This window comes from Dendropsophus ebraccatus, chromosome 13, assembly GCF_027789765.1.
Source record: "Dendropsophus ebraccatus isolate aDenEbr1 chromosome 13, aDenEbr1.pat, whole genome shotgun sequence".
Taxonomy (NCBI): Eukaryota; Metazoa; Chordata; class Amphibia; order Anura; family Hylidae; genus Dendropsophus; species Dendropsophus ebraccatus.
Genome location: NC_091466.1, coordinates 39,986,681 through 40,005,442, shown reverse-complemented (window position 1 = coordinate 40,005,442; position 18,762 = coordinate 39,986,681). Strand labels below are relative to the sequence as shown.

General features: G+C 47.5%; 1 protein-coding gene across 1 annotated transcript; it reads left to right on the top strand.

Moving 5' to 3' along the window:
* Positions 1-219: 219 nt before the first annotated feature.
* Positions 220-18,289, top strand: ATP5MJ (ATP synthase membrane subunit j). Its single transcript, XM_069949648.1, has 5 exons — positions 220-2,827; positions 3,128-3,360; positions 16,221-16,344; positions 18,074-18,155; positions 18,211-18,289. Exons 1-5 carry the CDS (start codon positions 220-222, stop codon positions 18,287-18,289), a joined length of 3,126 nt encoding a protein of 1,041 aa, XP_069805749.1.
* The last annotated feature ends 473 nt before the right edge of the window (positions 18,290-18,762 follow it).

Genomic DNA, 18,762 nt, shown 5'->3' with positions numbered 1-18,762 from the left:
ACCTTTTTAAATTTATGGTTTATTTTTGGTGTCTTTGTGTTGTTTGTGTACGTCCCCCTGCCTTCCCCTTGTTTCCCCTTCCCCCTTTCTTTTCTAGGGTTCGTCCAGTGGATGGAGCGGGTGACTCCTGGATGGTGATCATGGCGCTGTATCTGTCCGTGAGTGGTCTCCTCTTGGTAAGCTACATTGTTGCAGGTCCACACTTCTTTTGTTACCCTGATGGCTAAGCTGGTTTCCTTAAACGTTAAGGGGCTCAATTCTAACGTCAAACGTAGACTGGCCCTGAGAGAGCTCCGTAATGTGAGAGCAGACGTGGCTTTCCTACAGGAAACGCATTTTGATAGTGCCGCTACTTTTTCCTTCACACGCCAATCATACCCCATAGTCGTATCAGCTTCCAAAGGCTCTAAGACGGCAGGCGTTGCTATTCTTTTCTCTCGCTCTTTCCCCTTTCAAATTTCCTCCTCCTTCTCTGACCCCGGTGGCCGCTATGTGATAGTAGAGGGTACACTGCAGGGCAAGCCTCTCCTCTTTTGTAACGTGTACGCTCCTAACAGGGCGCAAATTCCCTTTCTCCGGAGGGTTCTCAACAAACTTGCGAAATATCCCCCAGCCCCCAGAGTTGTGGGGGGTGACTTTAACTTACCCTTTTCTGATGTGCTAGATAGGCACTCGGTCACTGGCCGAATAGCCCCACCTGAGCAGGCTAGGCTCTCTAGAGAGTTTCGCAAGCTCGTTCGTAAGCATAAATTATATGACCTCTGGATGCTTGATCACCCCACGGAGAGGGAATACACGTTTTATTCACACCCACACCGCATGCACTCTAGGATTGACTACTTTTTCGGGAACATCCCTACTGTTAGACTGCTGCAGAATGCCACTATTGACCCAATCTCTTGGTGGGATCACGGGCCGGTGATCATTTCTTTGAAAAGTCTGCTGACCCCAACACGCTACTGTCATTGGCGCCTGAATGAGAGTCTGCTGAAGTTTCGCCCCACCCGTGATTCGATCAAAACCTCTATACAGTCCTACTTCCTTGAGAATGGAGGATCAGTCGAGTCCGAGGCCACCTTATGGGAGGCCCATAAGGCCGTAATAAGGGGGCAGTGTATAGCACTGAGTTCCCGCCAAAAGAGGGACTCTCAGATGGCTCTTAGTGAGGCTAAACAAGATATACTAGCCCTAGAGAGATCCCTCGCCCGGCGTTCGTCCCTTCGGACGCTGAGGAGACTGGTGGCAGCTAGAGCACGACTGAAGGAATTATCAATAATGAAGGTAGAGAAGCTCCTCCTTTACTCCAAACAGCGCTTCTTTGAGAAGGGCAACAAAGCCCACACGTTGTTGGCTAATATGCTTAATGACAGGGCGGCCTCCCGGTCTCCCCAGGTCCTCCGGGACTCCACCGGTGCGCTGAAATTCCATCCCACTGATATAGCGTCCCTCTTCTCTCAATATTACACAAACCTATACTCCTTGCCCTCAGCCCTTCCGTCTGGCCCTGGGGCCCGTGCTGATAGAATTAATGAATTTCTCTCGGGATGCCAGCTACCCTCCCTGCCACCCAATGCCATAGAGGACTTGAATGCGCCTGTTACAGGTGAGGAGCTGGCCGAGGTACTTAAATCCCTCCCGTCGGGGCGGGCCCCGGGGCCAGATGGATTTTCCTATCTTTACTATAAAACATTTTCGGAGGAATTGTCCCCCAGACTACTGGCACTGTTCAACTCTTTTCTGCAGGGTGAGCCTATCCCCTCTTCTCTCTCCCATTCATACATAACCCTCATCCCCAAACCAGGAAAGGACCACATGGAGTGTGCAAATTACAGGCCAATCTCTCTTTTAAATTCAGACTTTAAACTTTTCACTAAGATACTGGCCACCAGATTAGGTTACTGGCTGCCCTCCCTCATCAATGCAGACCAGGTGGGGTTCGTGCCTGGCAGACAGGGAGGAGACAATACGAGAAGAGCATTAGATATTATTGATGCGGTCAATCAGCAGTCGGGGAGGGCCTTGATTCTTAGTCTGGATGCGGAAAAGGCCTTTGATCGCTTAGGCTGGCCATTCCTGTTTGAGACTCTCAAGTGTTTTGGTATTCGGGGCCCCTTCCTGACTGCGGTTGAGGCACTGTACTCTACGCCCACGGCAGCTATCAAATTCCCCCATATGCTATCGGCACCTTTCCCAATTCGGAATGGCACCCGCCAGGGATGCCCGCTCTCCCCTTTATTGTTTGTATTATGTATCGAGCCCCTGGCGGCGGCCATTCGCGGTTGTCCGGATATACATGGAGTCTCCATCAGGGGAAAAGACTCTAAAATTATGCTCTTTGCGGATGACGTTCTTCTCACCCTGTCTGACCCTGTTACGACCCTCCCTGTTCTTCATGACTTACTCACCAAGTTTGGGACGCTGTCAGGTTACAAAGTGAACACCACGAAATCCGAAGCTATGCCCCTGAACTTGCCTAGTTCATTGGTAACCCACCTACGCACAGTTTTTAAATTTAAGTGGACCCCGTCCTCTCTTGGATATCTGGGGATCAGATTGACACCCTCCTACTCTACCGTTTACTCTGCCAACTTCCCTAGTCTGTTTCGGGAAATTCGATCACTCCTCTCTAAGTGGTCTGCTCATTTTATCTCCCTGCTGGGTAGGGTAGCTTCGGTGAAAATGACGATACTCCCCAAATTGCTTTATTATTTTGAGACCCTCCCGGTGCGTGTACCTCTTTCCGAACTCAGAGCCATCCAAAGAGATATATTTAAATTTATCTGGGCCTCAAGGAGACATCGAATACCCAAATCGGTGATGATGAGCAGTAAAACCCAGGGGGGGCTAGCCGTACCCAACATCCTCCATTACTATTGGGCGACACATTTGAGACAAATCCTAGCCTGGTCTAAGTATCTAGCCTACAAAAAATGGACCGAGATAGAGAAGGTGTGGTTGGCTCCATTCCACCCTAACTCATTCCTTTGGCACCTATCGCCTCCCTCCTTTTCCCATCTCCGACTACTAGGGCCCATACGCTTTACCTTGCACATATGGTCGTCCTGCTCGGCTAAGTTTGGGCTCCTGTCTAAAGCTTCCCCTCTTAATTCTTTCCTTCTCTTTCCAGACTTTTTACCTGGCCTCCAGTCCCAAACTGTACGACTATGGGGTACTAAAAAGCTTTTTCAATTTGCAGATATTGTTGACCCACTTACTAGGACCCTGCTACCTTTTGACAAACTCATGGACAGATCGGACCTGCCGTCTTCCGAAAGGCTGACATACCTACAAATGCGGCATTTCATGATGTCTCGCCTGGGTTCCCTCACGGTCTCTAAACCCTCAGCGTTTGAGCAGCTAGTGAGATGTAACACCTCTACCTCTGGGCTAATCTCAGACATTTATCGCATCATTAATTCACCTGTGGGGGGATCCTTGGTGAGACACGCATACATGTTAAAATGGGAGGAGTTCCTGGGTAGACAGCTTCCACCGGAATGCTGGGGTGTTATTTGGGAGAGGGCGGCAAAGTCTTCCATTTGTACTACGTATAAAGAATCACATTATAAACTGTTGATGCTTTGGTATCATACCCCAGAATTACTCAATAAATTGAATAACACAATGTCCCCTTCGTGCTGGAGGTGTTTGAGTGCGGTTGGGTCCCTCTTTCATATCTTTTGGGGATGTTCCCTTATTCAACAGTTCTGGAGGGATGTTTGCGGCTTGGCTGCCACAGTCCTCAGAGTGGATATCCCTAGGGACCCTGCAGTATGCCTGCTCAACCTCTTCCCCAAGCTCCTTGGGAAAAAACAAGCTAAACTTTTGCTGGTTTTCCTAACAGCCGCCAAGTCTCTTATAGCTAGGGGCTGGAAACAGACCTCCCCCCCCCACTTTAGATTGCCTCATGGCTAGGATCCAGGAATTACGATCCCTAGAGCGACTAACGGCCTCTCTTAATAATAAAATGGACATGTTTGAGTCGGTCTGGTCTCCATGGGACTCTTATTATGCCCCCCTCCTCTCCGCCACTGGGTTACCCTAGAGCCTTACGTTCCTCTCTACCTATCCCTTCCTGTCTCGCCCTTGTCTTCTATGTTGGTTTGTCTTGTCTGTACCCCATGTTTTAGTGGACCTGTGTTTAGGGCCTGTATATTGTTCTGCGTCTTTAATTTGAACCTCACGAGTGCTATGCGGCACTGATGTTTTGCTACTTACTTGTACATGCCCACTATATGCCTTGTTTTGTTTACTTCAGGATTTCCCGGTAACGGGGATACCTTTATATGTGTTCATGTAAAAACAAAATTTTTCTGTTTGGAAAAATCTCAATAAAAAATGACAGTTATAAAAAAAAAAAAAGAATGATTTCTCGCTCTTCGTTTCATCGTTTGCTGTGCCATGTCAATCCCGCTGCGAGTATGTATTCTGTTTGAAAATGACCGGCAAGGGATGCGAAGCGGATTTTGCTGCGTGAAATCCACGCACCTTCACACACACCAGATCCACAGCGAATTTCACGCTGCAAATTCGCAGCGAAATCCTCTGCGTATCCAGTGCCCGTTCACCCCAATGAAAATACATACTCACAGCGGGATTGACATCCTGCTGTGTGTAAGTTAACCCCCCGCCGGCTGGAGCATTTATTACCTGCTCCCCGCTTCGGCTTGCTTCAGGGGTTCTCAGCTGGACGTTGCGCTCAGCCAATCAGTGGCTGCAGCGGGGCAGCGCACTGATTGGCTGAGCAGGATGGGTAATGGGCAGAGCGGGTACTGTATGCTCCGGCTGGCGGAGGGTGAACTTACATACATGCGTATGTATTCTCATTGGGATGAACGGGCACTGGATCCGCTGTGGATCTGGTGTGTGTGAAGGCACCCTTAGAGAGAATTGTTGCAAAAAAATCAAGACACAAAAAATTCTTTATTTACTGGCAGAAATTCCTACTAACCCACTTCTAAATACAGGAAATCAATGATATAGTCCACCCATTTAGATGTATTGAGTGGTACTGTCAAAACAACCCTGCCAACACACTGGGAGCGCTTCGTCTCCACGCCCAATTACTCTGTAGTAGAGAATCTAGTTTGCCACATAGCATATATTTCATTAGATACCTGGTAGTGATGTTAGTGTGAGAAGAGCCAATGATCATTCATCTGCCACTCCTAATAGGTTTGGTCCACATTGTGTCAGGAGGTATTTACCAAACTTTGGGGGGCCCCTTGGGGTTTGGTCCTGTGACAATGGTGTTGCAGGGCCATTCTGTGGCCTCCCTTCCCTGCTTGCACTCTCTTTGTGGGGTTGGCGGTCGCTGACCGACACAGTGTTGAGTAAGTGTAGGGACCCATGTGAGCCAGGGGACCTGCACGTGGCACATGGGGCAATATGGTTTGATCAAATTATATGCCAACATCCTGGCGTTTTTAAATGTAGCCGAGTGACATTAGTGTCAGCCGTAGGTGGGAGGTGCAGCAGCTCCTTTCTCTCCATGTCCGTATATACCATAATGTCCAGTATGTACCCTTGCCTAATTCTTCTGATTCATTTTCTGGAGTGTTTGTTATAATGAAAATTGCCAAAAATCATTCATAAAAATAAATTTTAAGAAAAGAGAGAGAATAGTGTAAGAGTAGATGTTTGCCTGTTCCTAGTATTGACAGATTTTGGCTCCCAATGAGAGGGAACAATTTTACTAAAGGACATGCACCTATAATATATATATTTTTTTCAACTTTAGATATTTTCGTCCTCAAATGGCAGCCACGGTAACCACTGTAACCAGCTGTACTAAAATGATCACCATCTATGCGCCCCATTGGGCATCCGTCCTCCGTCCCCCTGGGTACTGCACATGATCTACTAGTCACTAGAAGGCGCTCCATTTCCTGAACCTATGCCATTTCTTTGCAGCAGACCACACATTTAAAGGGGTTATCCAGGTTGAGAAAACATTCTTTCTTCCAAAAACAGCCCCACCCCTGTTCCTAGTTGTAATATTGCAAACAAACTAGGGACAAATGTGCTGATATCTTTTGGGATAAGCTGCCATATTTTACTAAACCTGGATACCCCCTCTTTGTCCCACACAGGGGCAGTATTACATCCTGAAAATACATTTACTCATTATATATTCATTTGGCTAGAATCAGACTGAAGAGGTTGATACACACCTCCAACACTAGGTGGCGCTGTAGAAACGCGTGACCTTGCAGGACTTTCCCCGGGCTCTCACGTCCTCTCTATCATTGATTAGGCTTCCTGTTCAGGGCCCAACACCGGTGACCTTCGTGAGCTGCAGATTTGCTGCTGAGATATCGAGGTAGGTTGTGTGATCTCCGGAGGAGACAGGCCGGCTCTGTGCGTCCATGCTGCATCCTCCGTTATTGCATTGGCTCCCAATGTCATTCCTTATAGGAGCGAGGACTCGCTGTATACGGAGTGTGCTTCAGTCCTGGATTCGTCGGCTGACAGTTCTTGGCATAGACCAGTGACACTATAGCGGTGGTAGAACTACAAATCCCATCCAAAGTTACTAAAACCCACCTCCTTAGAATCATTATGACCACCATTATACTTCCATCATGGTGTCATCCAGCTTTCCCTGACTCCTGAATGGCAGGCTCTGGTCTGTCCCTTGGAGGTGACTGTAGCATTTCTTGTCCCAGTGAAAACATTGATAAGTCTCTGCCAGATACATCTTATATTAGGGTATGTTCACACTGAGGAATCCGTGTGGAGAAGTTCCCACGGATTCCACCGCTCACCCCCGCTTGCATCTCCACATGTGCCACAGACTCCATTCTATGCACGGACGGATTCTGCTCTCCGTCAAAAGAACGAACAGGTTCATTCTTTGGACGGACGTCAGAATCTGCCCGACTATAGAATCGAGATGCATGCCGGGGTGAGCGGCGGAATCAGTGGGAACTTCTCCACGCGGATTCCTCGGTGTGAACATACCCTGCTTACTCCTGCTTCTCTCTGCTTGTTTCATTATATGCTCGGGCAGATTCTGTCGTACACCCAAAGAATTGACATGACAATACTTTGGGCGGACAGTGGAATCCTCCTGAACATATTATGGAGCCAGCAGGGACGAGCGATGGATTCTGCACAGAGTTTTTGGCGACAATTATTCCATGTGTCTATACATCCTTAGGGGACAAGCAAAGGTAATGACAGGGTCCGGATGTAGTACATATCACACTGGGCAGATTTACAGGGCAATACAACAGAAAAAAATCTGCATACAAGCATTTATGGGGTGAATTTTCTGATGCTATTGTGCTTATTCTTTCGGGGAAAATGAAGATTTAGGGTGCGTTCACACGTACAGGATCTGCAGCAGATTTGATGGCCCATTAAATCTGCTCCAGATCCTGTAGGTGTGAACGCACCCTTAAAGGGAATGTGTCGCAAAGTAAAAGAAAAAATTTTAAAGTGTTAAAACTGAATTTGTTGTTTTTTTTTGTTAATTTATAGGTGTTTTTCATTTTTTTTTTTTTTACATGTAAGGAAATATGAAAAATTTACGATCTAATTTTTCATATTTCCCAGTGATGGCCACCAGGGGGAGCTCCAGCAGGAAAATGCTGGTAAAAGCAGCCTGAAAGCCAGCTGCTGAAAAAAAGAGGCAGTCTCTGCTCAACTGCAGTGACATAATCACCTCCCTCCTCTTTTCACAGGGAAACAGAGGGGAAAGGTGCTATTATGTGTACTGCTGGGCAGCGCCATTTTGTTGTTGTCTGCACAGCAGTACAGATACAAGTGTGTCCCTAGCCTTTCTAAATAAACCTCAGCTGCTGCAGAACCTCCTAATACACCTTAACCTGCTGCAGAACCACATACAGGTCACCTGCCCACACTTCTCACCGCCCATCCCCAACATGCACATAGTATTGTTGTTACACTTAGGTCTCATCTCTGTCCTCTTGGTGTATGGGCCATGGAAAGTGCTTCAGCAATAGCCAAGTCATATGTACAAGAGCCTCCGCTGCCGCATGGTCCTCAGACCGGCCTTAGAGTCGATGGGTGCGGAATTCGCTTTTAGCCCCCCCCAATCCAGGACACAGCACTATCATAATTATATTTAGAGTAGGTATATAATACAGGCTATTGTTCTCTGGTGTCACACATTACACAGGTAGTATATATATACAGGAGAGCACAGGCTATTGCTCTCTGGTGTCAGCAGTGTATATACATTACACAGGTAGAAGGTGTGTGTATATATATATATATATATATATATATATATATATATATATATATATATATATATATATATATATGAGAATACAGGCTATTGTTGCTCTCTGGTGTCCACAGTCTGGTTGTAGTAGTGGTAGGCTGTGTGTAGTAGTGGTAGGCTGTGTGTAGTAGTGATAGCCTGGTGGGAGGCTGGGTGTAGTAGTGTTGTAGGCTGTAGCAGTGGGGCTGGGAGAAGTAGTTGTAGGCTGTAGCAGTAGGGCTAGGAGGCTGGGGGTAGTAGTTGTAGGCTGTAGCAGTGGGGCTGGGAGGCTGGGGGTAGTAGTTGTAGGCTGTAGCAGTGGGGCTGGGAGGCTGGGGGTAGTAGTTGTAGGCTGTAGCAGTGGGGCTGGGAGGCTGGGGGTAGTAGTTGTAGGCTGTAGCAGTGGGGCTGGGAGGCTGGGGGTAGTAGTTGTAGGCTGTAGCAGTGGGGCTGGGAGGCTGGGGGTAGTAGTTGTAGGCTGTAGCAGTGGGGCTGGGAGGCTGGGGGTAGTAGTTGTAGGCTGTAGCAGTGGGGCTGGGAGGCTGGGGGTAGTAGTTGTAGGCTGTAGCAGTGGGGCTGGGAGGCTGGGGGTAGTAGTTGTAGGCTGTAGCAGTGGGGCTGGGAGGCTGGGGGTAGTAGTTGTAGGCTGTAGCAGTGGGGCTGGGAGGCTGGGGGTAGTAGTTGTAGGCTGTAGCAGTGGGGCTGGGAGGCTGGGGGTAGTAGTTGTAGGCTGTAGCAGTGGGGCTGGGAGGCTGGGGGTAGTAGTTGTAGGCTGTAGCAGTGGGGCTGGGAGGCTGGGGGTAGTAGTTGTAGGCTGTAGCAGTGGGGCTGGGAGGCTGGGGGTAGTAGTTGTAGGCTGTAGCAGTGGGGCTGGGAGGCTGGGGGTAGTAGTTGTAGGCTGTAGCAGTGGGGCTGGGCTATTGTTCTCTGGTGTCTGGTGTATTGTTCTCAGTGTCACAGATTACATAGGTAGAGGAGGTGTAAATATAGATATATACACACACATACACACACAGGAGAGTACTGGCTATTGTTCTCTGGTGTCCGCAGTGTCAAACACATCACACAGGCAGAGGAGATATAAATATACCTCCTCTGCCTGTGTAATATGGGACATTGCTGACACCAGATAACAATAGCCTGTACTCTCCTATAAATATTATATATATATATATATATATATATATATATATATATATATATATATATACACACACACAGACTATTATTTTCTGGTGTCCGCAGTATTACACAAGTAGAGGAGATAGATAGATCTCTATCTATCTATATCTGTCTATCTATATCTATCTATCTGCTCTACTTGTGTAATACTGCGGACACCAGAGAACAATAGTCTGTACTCTCGTGTGGTGTGTGTGTGTGTGTGTGTGTGTGTGTATATATTAGGGCTGGGCGATATGGGCAAAAAATAAAATCTCGTTTTTTTTTTGTTTTTTTTTTTTAACAATTTTGGACGATTCTCGATTTAAATCTCGATTTTTTTTTTTTTCCTTTTTTGCTAAATAAACAGAACATTTTCTCCCTGCAGCATCAGATACTATTTTAATATTTTAGACAACAACTGTATTGCTTTCCAGTGTAACAGAGGCCCCATATAGTATAGGAAATCATGTTTGTGCCTCCATCTACGTAGGGTGTAGTAGTGGAGGTATAGTGGATAAGGGGTGTAGTAGTGGAGGTATAGTGGATAAGGGGTGTAGTAGTGGAGGTATAGTGGATAGGGGGTGTAGTAGTGGAGGTATAGTGGATAGGGGGTGTAGTAGTGGAGGTATAGTGGATAGGGGGTGTAGTAGTGGAGGTATAGTGGATAAGGGGTGTAGTAGTGGAGGTATAGTGGATAAGGGGTGTAGTAGTTGAGGTATAGTGGATAAGGGGTGTAGTAGTTGAGGTATAGTGGATAAGGGGTGTAGTAGTTGAGGTATAGTGGATAAGGGGTGTAGTAGTGGAGGTATAGTGGATAAGGGGTGTAGTAGTGGAGGTATAGTGGATAAGGGGTGTAGTAGTGGAGGTATAGTGGATAAGGGGTGTAGTAGTGGAGGTATAGTGGATAAGGGGTGTAGTAGTGGAGGTATAGTGGATAAGGGGTGTAGTAGTGGAGGTATAGTGGATAAGGGGTGTAGTAGTGGAGGTATAGTGGATAAGGGGTGTAGTAGTGGAGGTATAGTGGATAAGGGGTGTAGTAGTGGAGGTATAGTGGATAAGGGGTGTAGTAGTGGAGGTATAGTGGATAGGGGGTGTAGTAGTGGAGGTATAGTGGATAGGGGGTGTAGTAGTGGAGGTATAGTGGATAGGGGGTGTAGTAGTACAGGTATAGATGAGGGGTGACACTGGGTGACACTAAAGGGGACTGGGGTGACACTAAAGGGGACTGGGGTGACACTAAAGGGGACTGGGGTGACACTGGGGGACACTAAAGGGGACTGGGGTGACACTGGGGGACACTAAAGGGGACTGGGGTGACACTGGGGGAACACTGAGGGGATTGGGGGGAAACAGTGTGAGGATTGGGGGGGACACTGGGGGGGGCACTGAGGGGACATGGGGGATTAAGGGACTGGGGGGACACTGAGGGAACAATGAGGGTATTGGGGGACACTGAGGGGACTGGGGGGACACTAAGGGAACAATGAGGGGATTGGGGGACAATGAAGGGACTGGGGGGTGACTGGTGCAGCTGGAGGGGATTGGAGCAGGAGGGCACATACATCTCCTCCTCCTCTCACCTCCACACACGCTCCCCTCCCGGCCAGATATGGAGGTCCCGGGTCTGTGGAGGAGGCCGCAGGGACTACAGTAGGTGGTGATCGCGTCGCTGCGGGCCACGGAGCTATACAGCGGGAATGGGGGTCTGCACTGAGCCCCCCGATCCCGCTGTATAGCTCCAGTATGAGCAGCGCCGCGATCACCACTTCCTGTAGTCCCTGCGGCCTCCTCCACAGACCCGGGACCTCCATATCTGGCCGGAAGGAGCCTCTCCAGCCTGGCCACCCAGCATCTTCTCCCCGCTCACCCACACCGCCCCTCTACGGCTCTCCCGCCGGCCCGCACCGCAACCCCCCTTCTCTTAGCTCCTCTCCGACACCACAGCTGGAAATGATTTTTTGTGAAAATCGAATTTACGATTTTCACAAAAAATCTAATCGATTTCAACGTTCTGGACGATTAATCGAATTAATTCGATTAATCGCCCAGCGGTAGAGGAGGTAAGGGGGCCGGGGGGAGAGGCTGAGGTGACAGGGGTGATGGGGGAGAGGCTGGGGTGACAGGGGTGATGGGGGAGAGGCTGAGGTGACAGGGGTGATGGGGGAGAGGCTGAGGTGACGGGTGATGGGGGATAGGCAGGGGTGATGGGGGAGAGGCTGGGGTGATGGGGGAGAGGCCGAGGTGACAGGGGTGATGGGGGAGAGGCTGGGGTGACAGGGGTGATGGGGGAGAGGCCGAGGTGACAGGGGTGATGGGGGAGAGGCTGGGGTGATGGAGGAGAGGCTGGGGTGACAGGGGTGATGGGGGAGAGGCTGAGGTGACAGGGGTGATGGGGGAGAGGCTGAGGTGATGGGGGAGAGGCTGAGGTGATGGGGGAGAGGCTGAGGTGACAGGGGTGATGGGGGAGAGGCTGAGGTGATGGGGGAGAGGCTGAGGTGATGGGGGAGAGGCTGAGGTGACGGGGGAGAGGCTGAGGTGACGGGGGAGAGGCTGAGGTGACGGGGGAGAGGCTGAGGTGACGGGGGAGAGGCTGAGGTGATGGGGGAGAGGCTGAGGTGACGGGGGAGAGGCTGAGGTGACGGGGGAGAGGCTGAGGTGACGGGGGAGAGGCTGAGGTGACGGGGGAGAGGCTGAGGTGACGGGGGAGAGGCTGAGGTGACGGGGGAGAGGCTGAGGTGACGGGGGAGAGGCTGAGGTGACGGGGGAGAGGCTGAGGTGACGGGGGAGAGGCTGAGGTGACGGGGGAGAGGCTGAGGTGACGGGGGAGAGGCTGAGGTGACGGGGGAGAGGCTGAGGTGACGGGGGTGATGGGGGAGAGGCTGAGGTGACGGGGGTGATGGGGGAGAGGCTGAGGTGACGGGGGTGATGGGGGAGAGGCTGAGGTGACAGGCTGCCCCCCCGCCACTCACCGTTCAGCTGGATGGTTCCCCCCCAGTACAATTACGGGCCGGGGTGAGCTTCCGGGATAGAGAGGCTGCAATACACCGGCCCGGAAGCTCACAGCTGCAGCCGCCCGGTGCCGGGACTTCTCTTCTGCTCGGCTGCGGTCATGTGACATTACTGTTCGGCGGTGCCGCGATGTCACATGACCGCAGCCGAGCAGAAGAGAAGTCCCGGCACCGGGCGGCTGCAGCTGTGAGCTTCCGGGCCGGTGTATTGCAGCCTCTCTATCCCGGAAGCTCACCCCGGCCCCGTAATTGTACTGGGGGGGAACCATCGTACCAAGCCCACCCCAGGCTGGCCTGCGGCGACGGTCTGCTAAATGGTGAGTGGGGGGGCGCCCTGTCCGGCACTGTGTGTGTGTGTCTGGGGAGAGGAGAGAGCTGCACAGAGTTTTCCTGCCCACTCACTGTGCGGTCTCTCTCCCCCCCTCTTCTGCTTCTTACTAACCAGGGGCTTCATAAAAATGGCGCCGTCACCCCGTCCCATTTACTTCAGCTGTGTACTGCGCATGTCTATGCACATGCGCAGTACACAGTGACTGAGCCTCCAGTGTAAGTGAACCAGACGGACTCCGTCGGTTCACTTCAATGTTCTGGAGGTGCCGTATAGTGACTGTGTGTGTGTCGTGAAATGACGTCACACACAGACACTATAAACATGGCAGCCCCCTGTGTATACATTAATTTGATTAAAAAACACCCAAGCCTTATGTAAAAAAATTAATAAAACATACAACACACTTAGTTTTTCTTATTACCTTTTAATAAAAATGTTTCAAAAATGTGACACTGTCCCTTTAAAGGAGTATTTTGGGCTCCAATTTTTTTTTTCTGGGCTTGTAAAATAAATTATGCCCATCTACTCTGCCCCCTGCAGCTCTAGTTCCAGTGACTTCTTTGCTGCTTACTGCTACTTTCACAATGGTATGTCTCAGTAGGACCTTCCCTCATAGCCAATCACTGGATACAGCAGGGTCCTGCCATAGTCTGTGATTGACTGGGTGGTCTGGGTGGGCAGGTCCTGTTAAGACTTCTTGTCTCAGAATCAGCAGTGGAGAGGCAGTCACTAAAGTTGCAGGTCAGGTAGTATGATTTTATTTTATTTTTTTTTTAAACCTTACAGTGACATAAGATTTTTGAGTTTTATAATTTTAAAGGGGTATTCCCCACAAGAGCTAAAAAAATAAAATGCCCCTAAACCTAGCTGGACTTACTCACCAAGTCCCCCTGAGTATTTTGAGCCATCTCCTGTCTCTCTAGCTGCTGCAGTTCCTGAGTTTTTCTAAAGGCGCTGGCAGGGAAACTACATTTCCCATCATGCATCGCTTCTCCCTGATGAGCTGATGTTGTAGCAGAGCAAATAATGTTGTAGCACAGCTGGTGATGTGTGTGTGTGTGTGTGTGTGTGTGTGTGTGTGTGTGTGTGTGTGTGTGTGTGTGTGTGGGTGGGTGTGGGGCTTCACTTTTATTACTGCTATAGCTTGTAAACTTAGCTCCAGTACAACAGACAACACGGGCGGGCTTGGGCGGCTATATTGTGAGACCGGGCCGGATGCAAGGGTGTCGCGGCCGGCTATGGTGTGAGACGGGGTTAGGGATGCGGGGGTGCCGCGAGTGGCCGGCTATGGTGTGAGACGGGGTTAAGGATGCTGGGGTGCCGCGAGCGGCCGGCTATGGTGTGAGACTGGGTTAGGGATGCGGGGGTGCCGCGGGCGGCTGGCTATGGTGTTAGACGTGGTTAGGGATGCGGGGGTGCCGCAGGCGGCCGGCTATGGTGTTAGACGTGGTTAGGGATGCGGGGGTGCCGCGGCCGGCTATGGTGTGAGACGGGGTTAGGGATGCGGGGGTGCCACGGGCGGCCGGCTATGGTGTGAGTCTGGTTTGCAGGGGTGCCGCGGGCGGCCTGCCATGTTGTGAGACACGGGGTGGCGGGGCGTTTGGCCATCCGGTGAGATCTGGGCGGCAGCACACCGTGGGGAAGAGCACAGTGGGGGGAAAATGGGGTTACACACTGGGGGGGCTGCTTTCAGAGAGGAAGATCAGCAGCTGCAGCCGTCAGCGTCTCACTCTCCTCCCTCACTCCAGTGGACTGAGTTAGAAGCACTAACCCAGTCCATTGAAGAGAAGGAGGACACGTGATGCCGTCTCGGAGGGTGCGGGCCAGGAGCAGGGAGCGTGTCCGTTGGACTGAGATCTCATGATTCTATGCATTTGGTGGGTGTGAATGCATCTAGATAACAGCAAAACTGTGCAGAATCCAAATTAACTTTATATTGAAAAGATGGAAAGCTACGGGTGGGCAATGTATTAATGCAAAAATAATTTTGGGGGGAATACCCCTTTAAGTGCTGCAAATTTCTCCTAACGTGTTGGATAAACTTTTACGTAAACGTTTGTCTTGTCTTACAGCGCATCTCCTAAAAGAATGCTGCAGCACACTTTACCTAGCTGTGTCTACTGATCAGAAGGGTTCTCTGCACCAAGACCCCCAACAATTAACTTTTGACTTGTCAAAGGTTTATTTAATTTGCAGTGAAGCTTTAGGTTTATCCAAAGTGTGGGGGGAATCTGCAGCTTGAAGGGGAACTCCTGCGAAAATCCTTTTTTTTTAAATCTACTGGTTTCGGAAATATATACAGATTTGTTATTTACTTCTATTTATAAATCTTCAGTCTTTCAGTACTTATCAGCTGCTGTATGTCCTGCAGGATGTGGGGTTTTCTCTCCAGTCTGACTCTCCAGTGCTCTCTGCTGCCACCTTTGACCATGTCGGGAACTGTCCAGAGCAGGAGAGGTTTTCGATGGGGATGTGCTGCTGCTCTGGACAGTTCCTGACATGGACAGAGGTGGCAGCAGAGAGTACTGTGTCAGACTGGAGAGAATACACCACTTCCTGCAGGACATGCAGCAACTGACAAGTACTGGAAGACTGGAGATTAATAAATAGAATAGAACTTTCTGAAACCAGTTAATCTGAAAGAAAATGATTTTTGCCGGAGTTCCCCTTTAATTCAGGACAATCTGCTCGTGACTTAAGTTGATTTCCCTAGTCCAGATCCAATCTATAAATGCAAAAAATAGGTAAATTGGATAAAGCTTGAAGCACTTTCCTTAGGGAGAGAGTGTTTGGATCTTGAAACACGTTGTTTTATTGTGCTTAAAGCATACCTGTCATTTTAAAAAAAACTTTTGACACGTCAAAAGTTTTGATCGGTCCGGGTCTGAGTACAGATCAGGAGATAGAACAGGGAGAGGACCGCAGCTGCAATGTGTCCTCTCCCCACTGTAAGTTTTAAAAAGAGTGGAGCTCCATAGGAGCCCATTATCATTTTTATCTTCTACTTAGAAAAATTGGATCGTACAGATGGTGCTGGTTCTATTTTTGCATTCATATATTTGATTCCCTGAAGAAGTCTGAATTGACTCATTCCAAAATTCTCTACTAGGAGTCAGAAGATTTGGAAAGCAGAACAATTTTTTTTTTTCAACACTAAATTAATTGACTGACAATTTATTAGATTTGGAGTAGGCAAATCCTTCTGGAGATTCACTCAGCTCTGCTGTAGATTTGGACATGGACATTGCTTCTAGAAGCCGGTGGAGATCTTAATGCCTTGGTCTCTGCAGATCTTGTCTGTAGTCAGAGTATTGTGCAGTGACTATGCTGATAATGGACAGACTTGAAGGCAAAATGGGTCTTCAACCAGTTTGGCCTTTGCCAGGGCTGGATGGCTTGTTAACTCCATGCACACATAAGTGAAGCATATGTTTGTAGAATTCTTTTGTGTTCCAGTTATTTATGTTAATTTCTTTTGTTTCAGATGTTAGGAAAAGCTTTTGCAGCCTGGTGGTCTGTCGCCAAACCATACTATACTAAGGCCTACCAAGAGTTGTTTATTGGTATCCCGATAATGGGTTACATCTATTACAAATTATCATACGGAGGTAAGCGAGCACTTATGTTGCTTACATTTATGTGTTTTGTATTATTTTAGACAAGTGTGCTAGTTACTATGTTGAATGATTGCTGCAGATACAGATATCTACTGGACTAATGCCACAGCTTTTAGGGGAAGGGGACACAGTGCTGGAGACCCTTTAATTTGAGGATTGGTCCCAACAACTGGACCCTCACCACAGTCATAAAGTGATGGTATATCCTAGCGATATTCTGTTACTTTGTTAAGGAAATCACACTTTAAATAAAAAGTGTCCATGGCAAAACTGTGGCTGACAGTCAGATTTCTTTTCATGGTACAGTTTGATTTGCTTAAAGACTGAACCTATTAACCGTTGGAGTTCGTCCTCTGCTTTTGACAAGTTCGCATACATTTTTGTGTCTATTTAATGGTTACAGGTCTGATGAAACGGACAGCTGTAATATTGATGCATTCATTTCCATCCATATAATAAGGTCACAGGTCCTAGCCTAAGCACAGGTGTGATGACCCCAACTGGCTGTGACTTGAGGCTTTATTAAGAATATAAAAATGCAGCTACATTATTCTTATTTTGATCAGACAGGACTAAGTTGCAGGCATCATATTTTAGCAAAAAAAAAATTCATTGCAGTGTGGCCAAAAAACTTACGATAGCTATAATAATATTACAGCCTGATGCGCTTTGCTAGTAGATCACCAACTCAACACATCAGTGTAATGCAATGAAATAATTAAAATAAACCGATTTACATCTTGCACAATGAATCCTGTAAAAAAAAATTTTTTTTTTTTTTTTTGTTTATATCACATCATGGAAAAAGAAGGAAGTTACATCTACAACTTCCTAAAAACTGCAAATCGCAACACAACCAATAAAATTGTGTATTTAAAGTAGTAATATAAAAAACATATGAATCGGCTATCGGTGGATTTGTACTTGGAATTGCTTTCCCCCTCAATTTCAGCTAAAAAAAAACAAATAAAATCAAAAATAATAATAATAATTTTATATATATATATATATATATATATATATATATATATATATATATATATAATATATATATTTTTTTTTTTTTGTATATGTATGTGTGTATATGTTATGGTAATGAAGGATGTCATTGAAAAATACAACTTTTCCTGCAGAAAATAGGCCCTCATGTGGCTCTGTAGATAGAAGGTGAGGAAGAAAATACAAAAGGGCAAAAATGAACATTGCTTTCATTGGCACTATATATTTGTAGTTCTTCTTTGTTACACTTGACTGTTCTTCTAAAGGGTGTACTAGGATAATTAAGGTGGTAGACCTAAGGGCCTTAGCTGCCATCTTAACTGCTTGGCACCACTGATCTGAAAGGGAATATTCAGGCAGATGGACATCACATGTCGGGAAGGTTTAAAAGAAAACTTGAATGGTTTCTATGAGTAACTCTTTATTTCTTTATCACCAGTTTCCATATTTCCATATTTCTGGATCATCATTGCCATCATTTAATGGCAAACAGTTGCCGTTATTTTAAAACACCTGGTATTTTGAAATATTGTTAAATGGCGGCCATCTACTAAATTTCAAGATTGCGAACATAGCCTTTCTGTGTTTTCAATCCAACCTAGCTTTTGGTTGCAAAATACTGACCAAAATACTGTGTGTGTGAAAATAGCCTAAAGACGCATCTCTAAAGCATATAAAACATGCATAAAATTAAACCTTACATTTTGTTCTTTCTTTGCAGGCAAGAAAGCTGTAAAAGACAGCAGTAAGTATTACACATGGTTGGCTGATCATGATTCTCAGACCTTATGTAAATTCCAAGGGTCTGGCCTCCCTATGTCGCTCACTTCTCCCTTTTTATTTTCTCCTTTCTTTCAGAGCCAGGAAGTCACTAGACTGTGCTAACCTGATCTGCCAGTTACCCAGCAACCCCATCACCATGCAGATGCAGCGCTGACATGTTGCTTGATATGGAGGAACACTGTCACGTCTAAGATATTTAATAAAGATGTTTTTCAAATGTGGTCTCTTACCAGACCTGGTTTTATTTCCAACTCCTACTTACAATGCACAGTCGCTCCGTGATTAGATTTTACTTCCAGGGGGTATATCCGTTAAGTATAATTGTAAAGGCTTCTGGTAAAATCTTGCTTGGGAATAAATCACCGCCCAGTTGCCAAAATGAATGTGGAACATACGTGTAAACAAGTTCAGGTAGCCAGGATATGAATTGGCCTCTTGAAAGAGTCTCATCTGCTTTTAAATCCTTGATAGACGTGAGATTATGCTTTAGATGTTTCCCATAGAATCTGTACATCATCTGAACATATGTAATAGTGCATGCCCTCCCAATACTATCAGTAACTTCCACTTCTCTCTAATATCTTGGTTGTAGAAATCATTGCAGTGGATTTGATAATACAGTATCTC